This window comes from Papio anubis, unplaced genomic scaffold, assembly GCF_008728515.1.
Source record: "Papio anubis isolate 15944 unplaced genomic scaffold, Panubis1.0 scaffold226, whole genome shotgun sequence".
NCBI lineage: Eukaryota > Metazoa > Chordata > Mammalia > Primates > Cercopithecidae > Papio > Papio anubis.
In genome coordinates this window covers 1-12,465 of record NW_022162306.1, presented here as the reverse complement: position 1 = coordinate 12,465, position 12,465 = coordinate 1, and the positions used below count along the sequence as shown (strand labels likewise).

Genomic DNA, 12,465 nt, shown 5'->3' with positions numbered 1-12,465 from the left:
CATGGTTGCCTAGTGCTGCGGGGAGTGGGGAATGGGGACTGAGTGCTTAATGGGCATGGGTTTCTTGGGGTGATGAAATGTTCCGGCACTAGGTCATGGTAATGGCTGCAGACTTTGTACTAAAACTACTAAATTGTACACTTTAAATGGGTGAATTGTATGGCATATGAGTTATTTCTAAATAAAGGGTATTATTTTAAAAATAAATAATATCATTATATTCCCCTCTCTGACCCTTCTCTTCCACCAGGCAACGTAAATAGAGCTCGCCAGCTGCCTGGCAACACCCAACATCCCAAATGCCATGCTGCATTATGTGGCAGCACTTCTTTCCCTTCAAGACTAATTTAGATGTCATTTCTAACCAGATTTGTTGAAGAAAAATGCTAGGGGTGAGGGCTGCAGGGAAGTTACTTCTGTTTTAACTCCAGGCCCAAATCACAGCTATGGATGATACTGATGAGGGAGTAGCTCAGAACTAACAGGCAAAGGTCTTTGTTCTCAGGGAGTTTATAGTGAAAAGACAAATAAGACCTAGATGATATGACTGATTTTGCATTCGTTTTTTTTGTTGTTTTTTGTTTTTTTTTTTAGACGGAGTCTCAGTGTCACCCAGGCTGGAGTGCAATGGCACAGTCTCGGCTCACTGCAACCTCCACCTCCTGGGTTCAAGCGATTCTCATGCCTCAGCCTCCCGAGTTGCTGGGATTACAGATGTGTGCCACTACTCCTGGCTAATTTTTGTATTTTTAGTAGAAATGGGGTTTCATGATGTTGCCCAATCTGGTCTTAAACTCCTGACCTCAGGTGATCTACCCATCTCGGCCTCCTAAAGTGCTGGGATTAACAGGTGTGAACCACTGCACCTGGCTTTTTTTGTTTTCTTTCTTTTTTTATTTTGAGACAGAGTCGCTCTGTCGCCCAGGTTGGAGTGCAGTGGCACAATCACAACCCACTGCAGCTTCAACTTCCCGGGCTCAAGTGATCCTCCTCACTTCAGCCTCTAGAGTAGCTAGGACTACAGGTGTGTGTCACCATGCCCAGCTAATTTTGTTTTCATTTTTTTTGTAGAGACAGGGTCTCACTTTGTTGCTCAGGCTGGTCTCAAACTCCTGGGCTCAAGCAATCCTCCCACCTCGGCCTCCCAAAGCGCTGGGATTACAGACGTGAGCCACCATGCCTGGCCTCTAGATACCTTTTAAGCATTCTAACAGCCCAAACTGAGCATTCTGTAGAAGGAAACCATCTTCCATTCTGGCTATTGATTCTCTGGGCCTTGCCCATCACCTCCCACCAATGAGTGTTCTGTGACTGGACTGTCAGTCACTTGCTGCAGATCTCTGTCCTTCCTCTCCTCTTTTCTCATGCATGCCACGCACCTCTAACAGATCAATTCCTTGGAGACTTTTGAGCAGTCTTCAGGCTGCAGAGGCTTGGAAAGCTCAACCCCATCCCTGAGCCTTACAGAGGGATTCTGAATGCTGATAAAGATGCCAAGAACTTTTAGACCACGTGGCTTTTAGATGTACTCTTTGTTCCCATTGAGTCAGTGGTTGGAAGTAGAGTAGTAAGGAGTCAGATCTTGGTCTTCCCCTTTCCTGCAGAATTCTAGTGCTTCTCAGGAGGAGAATTTTATGCTTGAACACTACCTGGCATTCGGGGGCAGCCTAGGTGTCATCCCAGATGACTAGTCTGTGGGAGATCAATGCTCTTAATGGGACAGGGGTTCCTAGAGCCTCAGCAGCCTTATGACTGCCAACATTTCCAGCATCTTTAGTCCCAAGAAGAGTAAAGAGCTTGAATCTAGAGATGGCCTGAGAGAGCAAGGAATGTTTGGATAGAAACGGCAAATTCTCACTTAGCTACTCCCAGCAAGGCAAAGGAACAGGGAAATAAGAGACCAGAGGATTTAGTGACCTAAAGCGCCAGAGAGTCCTAGGGCTGAAAATAGAGAAGTCGGTGGGTGAGGGGGATCAGATGACAGGAACTTTACAGGTCTATACCAGTCATGGGGGAGTCTAACAAAAGTACCGTAATGGGGCTCTGCCTTCAAGGAGCCTGTGATAATTTAGTTGGGGAATAAAAATTAATACACTTGAAATAATTTTGGTGCTACACTCTGGTATAAACAAAAGAATGCTGTAGAAATTCTTGAGAAGGGACAGATCATGTGGTCTGGGAACCTCTGTGAACTGATGGCTGAATGAGACAATGCTCATTCAGCCAGAGGAGTTTATGCCCCAGCTACAGTGGCCACAGCTTTTAGAGATGAGTGTGTCTGAGTGTTGCATGGTTTCATGGAGGAAGTATGGGGGAGGAAGCTTCATCATCAACACCATTTGTCAGTCACCATTGTCATCAACAAGTGCCACAATAAACAGTCATTGAGCATCCTTCCCTCACTAACTTTACACTTTTTGGGGGGAGGCAGGACAAACACAGAAAGAGTTGAAGGACTAGTACGAAAGAGCATGTGCTAGTAGCACAAAGATAGAGAAAAGTGAGAGTTGGGGAGGTGACAGAAGGCTTCTTGGAGGAGGGAGCACTTGGGCTGACCCATGAAAGAAAGTTATGGTTTGGACTAATGGAGAAAAGGGTGAAGGGGGTTGTAAATCACATCAACAAGGCAGAGAGGTGGGAGTGAGCAAGGCAAATAGGAGTAGTGAGAAAACCAGCTGGCCTTGTGGTAGGGGTAGGGTGGGCAATAAAATCCGAGAGGGAAGTAGTGTGATGATTATACAGAGCCTTGAATGACAGACAGAAGGAGTCATTTTGGAACAAAGTAGGAAGGCATTGTAAATTTTTGTATTTGGGGAGACAGAAGGGCATGGAGGAGAAGGAGGAAAGGCTAAAAGGTAAATGTTGGGATTCTACATTCTTCTTCGTAGCTTTACTCTCCCATGTTTTTTTGTTGTTGTTGTTTAATTTTTAATTTTTATTTTTTTGAGATGGAGTTTTCACTCTTGTCACCCAGGCTGGAGTGCAATGGTGCTATCTTAGCTCACTGCAACCTCTGCCTCCTGAGTTCAAGGGGTTCTCCTGCCTCAGCCTCCCGAGTAGCTGGGATTACAGATGCCCACGACCATGCCCAGCTACTTTTGAATTTTTAGTAGAGACGGGATTTCACCATGTTGGTCAGGCTGGTCTCAAACTCCTGACCTCAGGCGATTCACCCGCCTTGGCTTCCCAAAATGCTGGGATTACAGGCGTGAGCCACCGCGCCCAGCTGACTCTCCCATGTTAGGGGGACCAACTCCCCCTATCCCAGTGAAATGGGATTAATTGGTCACCTTGCCTGAGATTCACCTTGTGAACAGGTAACTAGAGCAGCCCCAAGAGGTTCTGCACCATATACTGGTGCTGGAGAACCTTGTCCCAATTGAAATGTTCCAACTAATAAGATAAAGAACACTCTCTGAAGTTGTTCTCAATAGTGTTGACCTCCTTCATGAAATGGAAAGGAGAAAGGAGCAGCCTCCTAGCCTAGATGCTGGCATAGGTGCAGACCAAAATGCGGAGTCTGCTTCAGAATGCCACAACCTTTAGATGTTGAATCTGTCCCTGAATCAGCCCTGGGGAAAGGAGGCAGCAATCATAGAAACCTTAAAAAACAACATAAGACAGGACTACCTGGAGGCCATCATTTTGGTGGCTGCTACTTGGCCACTCCTCACATAGATTTGTTTTACTGACTTCCTGCAGCAAAAGGAGATTGGCACAGGCTCTGCTACATCATCATTATTATTATTATTGTTATTATTATTATTATTAAGACGTAGTCTTGCTCTGTTGCCCAGACCGGAGTGCAGTGGTGCAGTCTCGGCTCACTGCAACCTCTGCCTTCCGGGTTCAAGTGATTCTCCTGCCTCAGCCTCCTGAGTAGCTGGGATTACAGTCATGCACCACCACGCCCGGCTGATTTTTGTAGTTTTAGTAGAGATGGGGTTTCAACATGTTGGCCAGACTGGCCTCGAACTCCTGACCTCAAGTGATCTGCCGGCCTCAGCCTCCCAAAGTGCTGGGATTACAGGCGTGAGCCACTGTGCCTGGCCTACATTTATATTATTACCAGGAGGCAGATGTTTTCTCTTTTTCTCTGAGGTTTAGAATTATGCAAATGAAGACATGCAAACGAAAGCTCAGTGAGGTAGGGGAGGATTACACTTAAGAATATAGGTAATTTGCAAAGCTCTTTAAGACACCCCTCTCAGTTTTTACTAACAGCTCTCTCTTGGCTTTTTGCCAGTCTGTTTAGAATTTGGCACCTCTTCATAACCTTTCAACCAAAGACCTGTAAGTTCTTTCTAAAGCTCCTATCCTGGCCTCATTTTGCAAGTGGAGAAATCAAGGCATAAAATATGAGCTTTCAGTGTCTGTAGGCTGACCTTGAGTCTTGACCTTTATCCTGTTCCATCTTCCCTCCGCTGAAAACTCTGGCCCAATTCCTCCCAGGTTCACCCTCTCATGATATTATCTGGAGGGCAATAGGACCTAGGGAGGTTCAACCCTGCGGCCGAGGGAGACACACCTGCCTAACCGCGTGGGTAGAATGAGTGTTGGAGCAAGTCACTTAACTAGTTAGGGAGGGCGGGGTAGAAGTGGGCGCCTGCTGCTCTTAGGGAAGAGTAAAGCTGTGGCTCCCGCCTGGGTCTGGAGGTCGTGGTCAGAAGTGCTTCTGAAGAGCGGCCCAAGCCCCTTTTGTCCCGCCACTCTTCAAGGAGCATCCCTCGGCTGGCCGCCTGCCCGGGAACTCTCTGGCTGGTTTTGTTTGGCCCCAGCTGTCCCGCCCATCTCGCCCGCCCCCGCCGTCCCGGTGCCTTAGTTTTTGAAGCTGCCGGCCTCTCGCAGCTGGAATCGCAGGCCAGGCAGGACCCTGGCAGCAGACGGCGTCCAAGAGTTTGGCGACATCCGTCCAGCCAGGTTGGCGACCCGCACGTCGTGCCTCTCACTAGCAAAGTTTCTCCGAGGAGAAGCAGCCCCTCCAGCCTTTTCTTGATCCTGTAGAGCGAGCGCGCTCTGCTTCTTTCCCTCAACACTGCTCTCCAGTCCCGGGCCAGGCGGTCTTGGGGGCGGGGCTGGGGAATCCGAGGAGCTATCCTGAGAACCCTGGACTCAGCAAAGGTCCTGAGAGCGCGCAGGTGAGCGGGCGAGCTGATAGCTACAGCCTAGCAATAGCTAGGATACCTAGGCACTGAACTGAATCCCGGTTGCGCCCCCTCTTCTGCCCTGGCTCAGCTCTCCGCTGACTTGAGAGAACACACTGGTCAGCACTCTTTGTGAGGAGCTGTTGAGTGTCGGTGCTCCCAACAGATTGGCTACTCCCTGCCTGAGGGGCTGCAAAAGGAGCTGCCACGGAAGCCGCTGTTCTCATGACTCTTCACGTCCCTGGAGTTGGACTCTGGATGGGGCGCTGAGATGCTTGCTTTTGTCTTGTTCAAGTTTCACAGCAAGTATGTTGACGATTGGAATCCTGGGCCAATCAAGAGTCGAGTTCAAAGTGGTACTCCTGGGTTTTCCATCCCAGACTCCAAGTCGAATCTGAGTCTAGAAGAGAGCGGTTTCTTGCTCTAACTAGTGAATCTCTGTTCCCAAACGGGACTTGACAGAGCTCTCCTCACCTATACTTGGACTGCAGCGGCTACAGGGTTCTCTTGGGGATGGATGGGAGGGTGCTATGAACACCAGACCACAACATTCAGAAAGAACCTCAACAATGGACAGAGTTTATGAAATTCCTGAGGAGCCAAATGTGGATCCGGTTTCATCTCTGCAGGAAGATGTCATCCGTGGAACCAACCCCCGATTTACTTTTCCATTTAGCATCCTTTTCTCCACCTTTTTGTACTGTGGGGAGGCTGCATCTGCTTTGTACATGGTTAGAATCTATCGAAAGAATAGTGAAACTTACTGGATGACATACACCTTTTCTTTCTTTATGTTTTCATCCATTATGGTCCAGTTGACCCTCATTTTTGTCCACAGAGATCTAGCCAAAGATAAACCGCTATCATTATTTATGCATCTAATCCTCTTGGGACCTGTTATCAGGTGAGCAACTTTTAAATCTTTTCTTTACCCCCCGAACCCCACCCCAGACTTGGGCAGAGAAAGATGAAAGATTTACAAGATGGCTACTATGGCTCTAATCAGTTCTCTCATTTCCTCCCACTCTCGGCTTCCCTGTCTACCATCCAAAAAACTTATCTGAAATCTTAAATGCCACCATGATGAACATGTGGTATGTACCTGTGTTCCAAAACAATGAACGATACTATTAACAAGACTTTATTAGAGAATGTTTGCTGTCTGGATTTGGGCTGTGTAAACTAGTATGGGAACAACAAGACGTGATCACCCTGTGCATGAAGGCCATAGCTGCAGAGTGTGTAATTTTATTTTTTTAATTTTTTTTTTCTAAGACAAGGTCTTGCTCTGTCTCCCAGGCTACAGTGCAGTGGTGCAATCCTGGCTCACTGCAGCCTTGATCTCCTGGGATCAAGCGATCCTCCCACCTCAGCCTCCAAGTAGCTGGGACCAAAGGCATGTGTCACCACGCCTGGTTAATTTTTTTAAAAAAATTCTAGGCCAGGTGTGGTGACACACATGTAATCCCAGCACTTTGGGAGGCTGAGGTGGGCGGATCACCTGAGGTCAGGAGTTCAAGACCAGCCTGGCCAACATGGTGAAACCCCATCTCTACTAAAAATCAGCTGGGAGTGGTGGCACACATCTGTAATCCCAGCTACTCTGGTGGCTGAGACAGGAGAATCACTTGAACCCGGAAGGTGGAGGTTGCAGTGAGCCAAGATGGGTGCCACTGCACTCCAGCCTGGGCAATAGAGTGAGACTCCATCTCAAAAAACAAAACAAAAAAAATTGTAGAGATGGGGTCTCGTTATGTAGACTGGGCTCAAGTGATCTTCCTGCCTCAGCCTCCCAAAGTCAGCCACCGTGCCTGGCCTGAGTGTAATTTTGACTCTACCTTTTGGATGCTTTGTAAATTGGATAAGAGTTTCTTTACCCTGAGCTGCTTGGGCTGGTGCTACTGCCATTTTCAAATTTTCAATGTAATTTGACATCTGGAAAATATTTTAAACCATCTGTGATAATCTGGTACCCCAACTCAATGTAGTTCATTCTCTGTCGGTTTATCAGTCTCCTGTTTATCTCTTTGTATATTTCTGCAATAAAGATACAAAGTTAGGAGGGGACAAAGGAGGACAGTTCATCTCTCTATGTGGATGCAGTAGCACAATTTAGTAGTATCAAGTATTTCCATTCAGATTGCCTTCAAGTGGAGAGAATGTACTTAATCCTAAGAAGACAGGCATCTCTGTCAACAGTCTCATCTGGATGCTATGGGGTTTTCAAGGTAGAGAGATGTTGCAAAATTTATGAGTTCAAGAGTAAGGAATGGACCACGTTTGTCTTGATTGCAAGAGAGGTAGACGACTGCAGTCAGCCGAGGAATATGGGTCAGAGTGTTGCAATGGGAAGATACTTCATCATTAGACAACTAAAAACAGTTTGTGAAACTGATTAAGGATGGAACTCACTCCTTTATAAAATTTCATGTATGTACATATATATAATTTTTATTTGTCATTTATACCTCAATAAAGCCAGAAAATTTTTTTATCAATACATTTTTAAGTGGGGAGGAATTGATTAGGCTCCATCAGAGAGAATATGGGATATCAACAGAAACAGTGGCCTGAAATTCAGGAGATTTGGAGTCTAGTCTTCCCTCTGTCATTGACTGGTTGTGTGTTCTTGGTAAAATCTCTGAAGATGTCTTCACAGGAAGGCATATACAGTTCTCTCATCTGTAAAGCAAATGGGTTAGTCTAAATCATGGGTCTCAAACTCAAACACTTGCATGGACCAGGCAGGTATCATAAATGAATGGAGCAGGCCTAGTATAAGAAAAAACAGTAGCCTTGTGTGTGATGATAAATGAAAACAAAGTCTCAGTGTTAGAGAAATACTGAGGAGTAGTGAATACCATGGTAATCTGAAATCTTCATGACCTGCCTGAAGGAGGTAGCCCCTCTAGAGCCCTGGCCTGTTGTTTCCATGTTGGAATTCAGACCCAGTATTGCCAGATCTACTAAGTTTTCAGGAGATGCTCCAAAGACAGGATTTTTACATGAAATGTCATGATTTTAAATTTTCACAGCTGACTAAAACAACAACAACAACACAGGATGGGCCAAACCATTTCTATTGGTCAGATATAACTCAGCTGGCCTATATGCATCTTTGGACTGGGTAATCTAAAGATCCTTTATGGTTCTAAATCTTTGAAGTTAAGCTGTAAAAGGAAGACCTCATCTTGACCTTGAAACCAAGAAATTTAAAGATGTCACTAGAGGAGCAAATAAACCATTCGTCCCTCCTTTTTCAAATGCAATATATTGAGTTAACCAATCGAAAACTCTCAAGATACAAATTTCAGAAAGTACCCAGCTGCACCCTCCCCTCTTTTTGACTTCCTTTGTTTGCTTTGTGAACCCTCTGTGTGGAGTGTTGAGTACTGTTTTTCATTTTTGTTGTTTAGCTTCCGCTAGAAATGATTGGGAAGCATTTATAACCTCAGGCAGCTAAGCCCACAGCAGAGAAAAGATAATTAAAAACTCATAAATTATACTCTGGATTTGTTTATTTTCAAGGCCAATTACTTGTTAGATAGGTAGGAACTTGATTAGTGCTATCAGGCACATGAAAGTGCTTGTAGGGTCTGGGTGCCTTACATGAAATGCAAGCATACTTCTGAAATGAAAATGTGCTCTAATTTATTGAAGCTTATAAATGGGCAAACACCCTTACTTAAACCAGAAAATAGCCTTGAGAATAGAAACGGAACATTTATGTAAATGTAAATGGAACATTTCATGCCACCACCTTCTCCAATACTGTTCTCCAATTTAGCAATAGTACTGATGGGTTTGGATTAAAATATAAAATTTTTCATTGAAAATGCACTTATGCAGAACAAGAATCAGAAAAAAGTGTTGCTTTTTCTTCTCTGTTCTTTCTTTGCATCTTTTTCTTTCCCAGGTCTTAGAGTTTGTCCCTAGAAGGTGAAAATTTCAAACTACATGCTTCAGAGTGGTACACATGCATCAATCTTAGGGTGATCTATGGAGACTGGCAGCCAGCATATGTTCCAAATTTTCCTTATCAGGAACTAAAGGCTAGAGAGCATATCAACCTCTGGGCTTGTCTTTGGTCTACTTTTCTGTTAAATTTCATTGCTGTTATTATTATCCTCTCCTCACATAATTGCTTACCCTGTATTATTTTCTTCCTTCTTATTCTTTCATTTACTCAGCAAATATTTCTCAAATACCCACTAAGTGATAAGAGCTGTAAACAAGATAAATACAACCCTTGACCTCAGTCTATTAGGCAAGATGCCTTAATGTCCACTACAAATGTTCTTACTAGTCATAAGTAGTCCACAGTTTTTATTCGTTCAAGGTGAGTAGGGAAGTGGTAACTCAGGTGTTCCAGAACAAGATGTTCTAGTTGCTTGTCTTCCACTTACCACATCAGAACTGCTATAGACTTCTGATTTGTATGGGGGAGATAGGAGGGGCATAGCAGGAAATGTCATTTTACCCTTATTCCAAGGATGATAGACTTTCATAAGGATGTTTTTCTCTTTGTAAAGAAAGAATCCAGTTTAAAGGCTTCTGTCCACGAACAGGTCAAGAGGCACAAAAAGTAACTATTACAGTGATCTTTCGAGGGCCTAGGTATGTAGTTCATTCAGGTTTGAGTTGTCATCTTTTAAGTACCTTTGTTGCTTTCATTGCTTCCTGTGTATATGAGATATTTTTTTTCCCTGATCTCTCCCAAGACTTTTTGGCTGAGATATAGTTATGAGCCCTTTCTTGAAAAAGCAGAATCTGGCCAGGTGCAGTGGCTCACACCTGTAATCCCAGCACTTTGGGAGGCTGAGGCGGGTGGATCACCTGAGGTCAGGAGTTCAAGACCAGCCTGGCCAATATGGTGAAAACCCATCTCTACTAAAAATACAAAAAAAAAAAAACAACTTAGACGTGGTGGCACGTGCCTGTAATCCCAGCTACTCAGGAGGCTGAGGCAGGAGAATCGTTTGAATCCGGGAGGCAGAGGTTACAGTGAGCCGAGATCGTGCCACTGCACTTCAGCCTGGGTGACAGAGCAAGACTCTGTCTCAAAATTAAATTAAATTAATAAAGAAAAAGCAGAATCTAAAACCTTGGTTATGGAGCTGAATGCTTTGAGTGAGGAATGCTTTACCTCACGAATTTGAGGTAAGAAAACAGGGCCTTTTGGAACCTTCATCATTTCGCTAGGAAAACAGTATTGACTTAATACCTTTGTGTTCAAGGCACTTTTCTACCTGCCATAGGCCTATTCTTAAAAAGACAAAACAATTCCTCAAGTCCTCAAACAAGTACTTCTGAAATGGTGTTCTTAGGATAGTCAATGACTGGACAAAGAAGGATTTCGATTCATATAATTTGTAGAAGGCATGATCCACCCTTTGACTTATGAGAAATGATCAGAGCAGGAGAGAGAAAAAGACAAAAAGTAGTGCAGGCCAGCCATGGTGTCTCACACGTGTGATCGCAGCACTTTAGGATCCCAGCACTTTGGGTCAAGGCAGTAGGATTTCTTGAGCCCAGGGGTTCGAGACCAGTCTGGGCAACATGTCTAGATCTCATCTCTACACAGATTAAAAATAGCTGGCATGGTGGCATGTGCCTGTATTCCTAGCTACTCAGAAGGCTGAGATGGGAGGATCACTTGAGACCAGGAGGTCAAAGCTGCAATGAATCATGATTGTGCCACTGTACTCCAGCCAGGGTGACAGAGTAAGACTTTGTCTCAAAAATAAAATAAAATAAAATAAATAAAATACAGAAGTAGCACAGCCTCCCCAAGTTATTTTTTTCCCCTCATTACAACCTCCCTTCCCAGGACAGCTTTAGTTAAGTTCGCATGATGCTTTACTTCTGCAGATGTTTGGAGGCCATGATTAAGTACCTCACACTGTGGAAGAAAGAGGAGCAGGAAGAGCCCTATGTCAGCCTCACCCGAAAGAAGATGCTAATAGATGGCGAGGAGGTGCTGATAGAATGGGAGGTGGGCCACTCCATCCGGACCCTGGCTATGCACCGCAATGCCTACAAACGTATGTCACAGATCCAAGCCTTCCTGGGCTCAGTGCCCCAGCTGACCTATCAGCTCTATGTGAGCCTGATCTCTGCAGAGGTTCCCCTGGGTAGAGGTGAGTGGGGTCAGGAGAGGGGAGGGCTCCAGTTAAATCAAGGGTTTTAGAAGTCTAGACCCAAGCTGTCTAATATACTGGCCACTAGCTTCATGTGGCTATTTAACTTAAAATTAAATAAAATTAAAAACTTGCCCGTTGATACTAGCTACATTTCAAGTTCTCAGTAGCCATGCGTGGCTAGCAACTACTGTATTGGATGGCACAGGTATAAACATTTCCATCATCACAGAAAGTTCTATTAGACAGCACTGGGAGACTGTCAAAGAACTTGTGGAGTCAGACATCTCAAGCCTGCCAGATTTCTTAAACAGGTAAGCTGTTTAGACTAAAAATGTCACAGATAAGCCTTCTCTGGGCCCAGAAGAAGCTAATAATACCAGCAGTCAGTAGGATATTTTCCCTTGCCCAAAATGTTTAAATTATGCTGTTAGTTGTTTTGTTTGTTTAAGGATGGCAGTCTTTAATAAGAGGTTCACAACTAGTACTGATCATCAGAATCATGTGATGAGCTTCTTTTTGAAATTATATTCGCTCCCCAGACTTGAGTCAATCTTAGAGTGTGGCTGGGGCAGGAATATGTATTTCTAAAAGTTACCCCAGTTGATTTTGATCAGCCACATTTGGGAACCAGTGATTGAATCATTTCTGCTAATGCCAGTGGAGAGAAAGAAAAGGAGTGTGGGGTGAATACTAATGAGAGTGAGGCCTGGTCCAAGTTCTGACCTTCACTGCGATCTTTGGAGGAAGTTACAAAGCAATCACTGACCTAATTTCCCACTTGTAAAAAAGGGATCCTGAAATGAGTACGACCTCTAGCAGTGGATGAAATGTGAGTCAGTGTTTTCAAAGTTGAGATAAATTGTTGTTAATGAATTTTAACAGCCTGAGATGTGCTTCATCTGCTTGGGCAGGCGCTGGTATAGGTGTGGGTACAGCTTTGGACCATTTCCTAATTATTAGGTTCTAGCCCTGTTTGGCAAAGTCCCATGTCTCAAATAAGGTAAGGAGGAAATTTGCCCTCTTTTGTCTTTTTTCCCCACTAAGAATTGTTCTTGAAGTTCTATTGGTCTTGAAGCTTTTCACATACATACATAGTAGTTTGAGGAGAAAACTCTTTAGAAATGATGATGCTTTTCCTTTAAATCATCTAATAAAAATAGGTGTACATTACAGCTGGG

General features: G+C 44.5%; 1 protein-coding gene across 1 annotated transcript; it reads left to right on the top strand.

The window, feature by feature from the left end:
• The first annotated feature begins 4,081 nt into the window (after positions 1-4,081).
• Positions 4,082-12,459, top strand: LOC101001311 (XK related X-linked). Its single transcript, XM_031661691.1, has 2 exons — positions 4,082-6,048; positions 11,016-12,459. Exons 1-2 carry the CDS (start codon positions 5,675-5,677, stop codon positions 11,332-11,334), a joined length of 693 nt encoding a protein of 230 aa, XP_031517551.1. The 5' UTR covers positions 4,082-5,674; the 3' UTR covers positions 11,335-12,459.
• Positions 12,460-12,465: the final 6 nt, after the last annotated feature.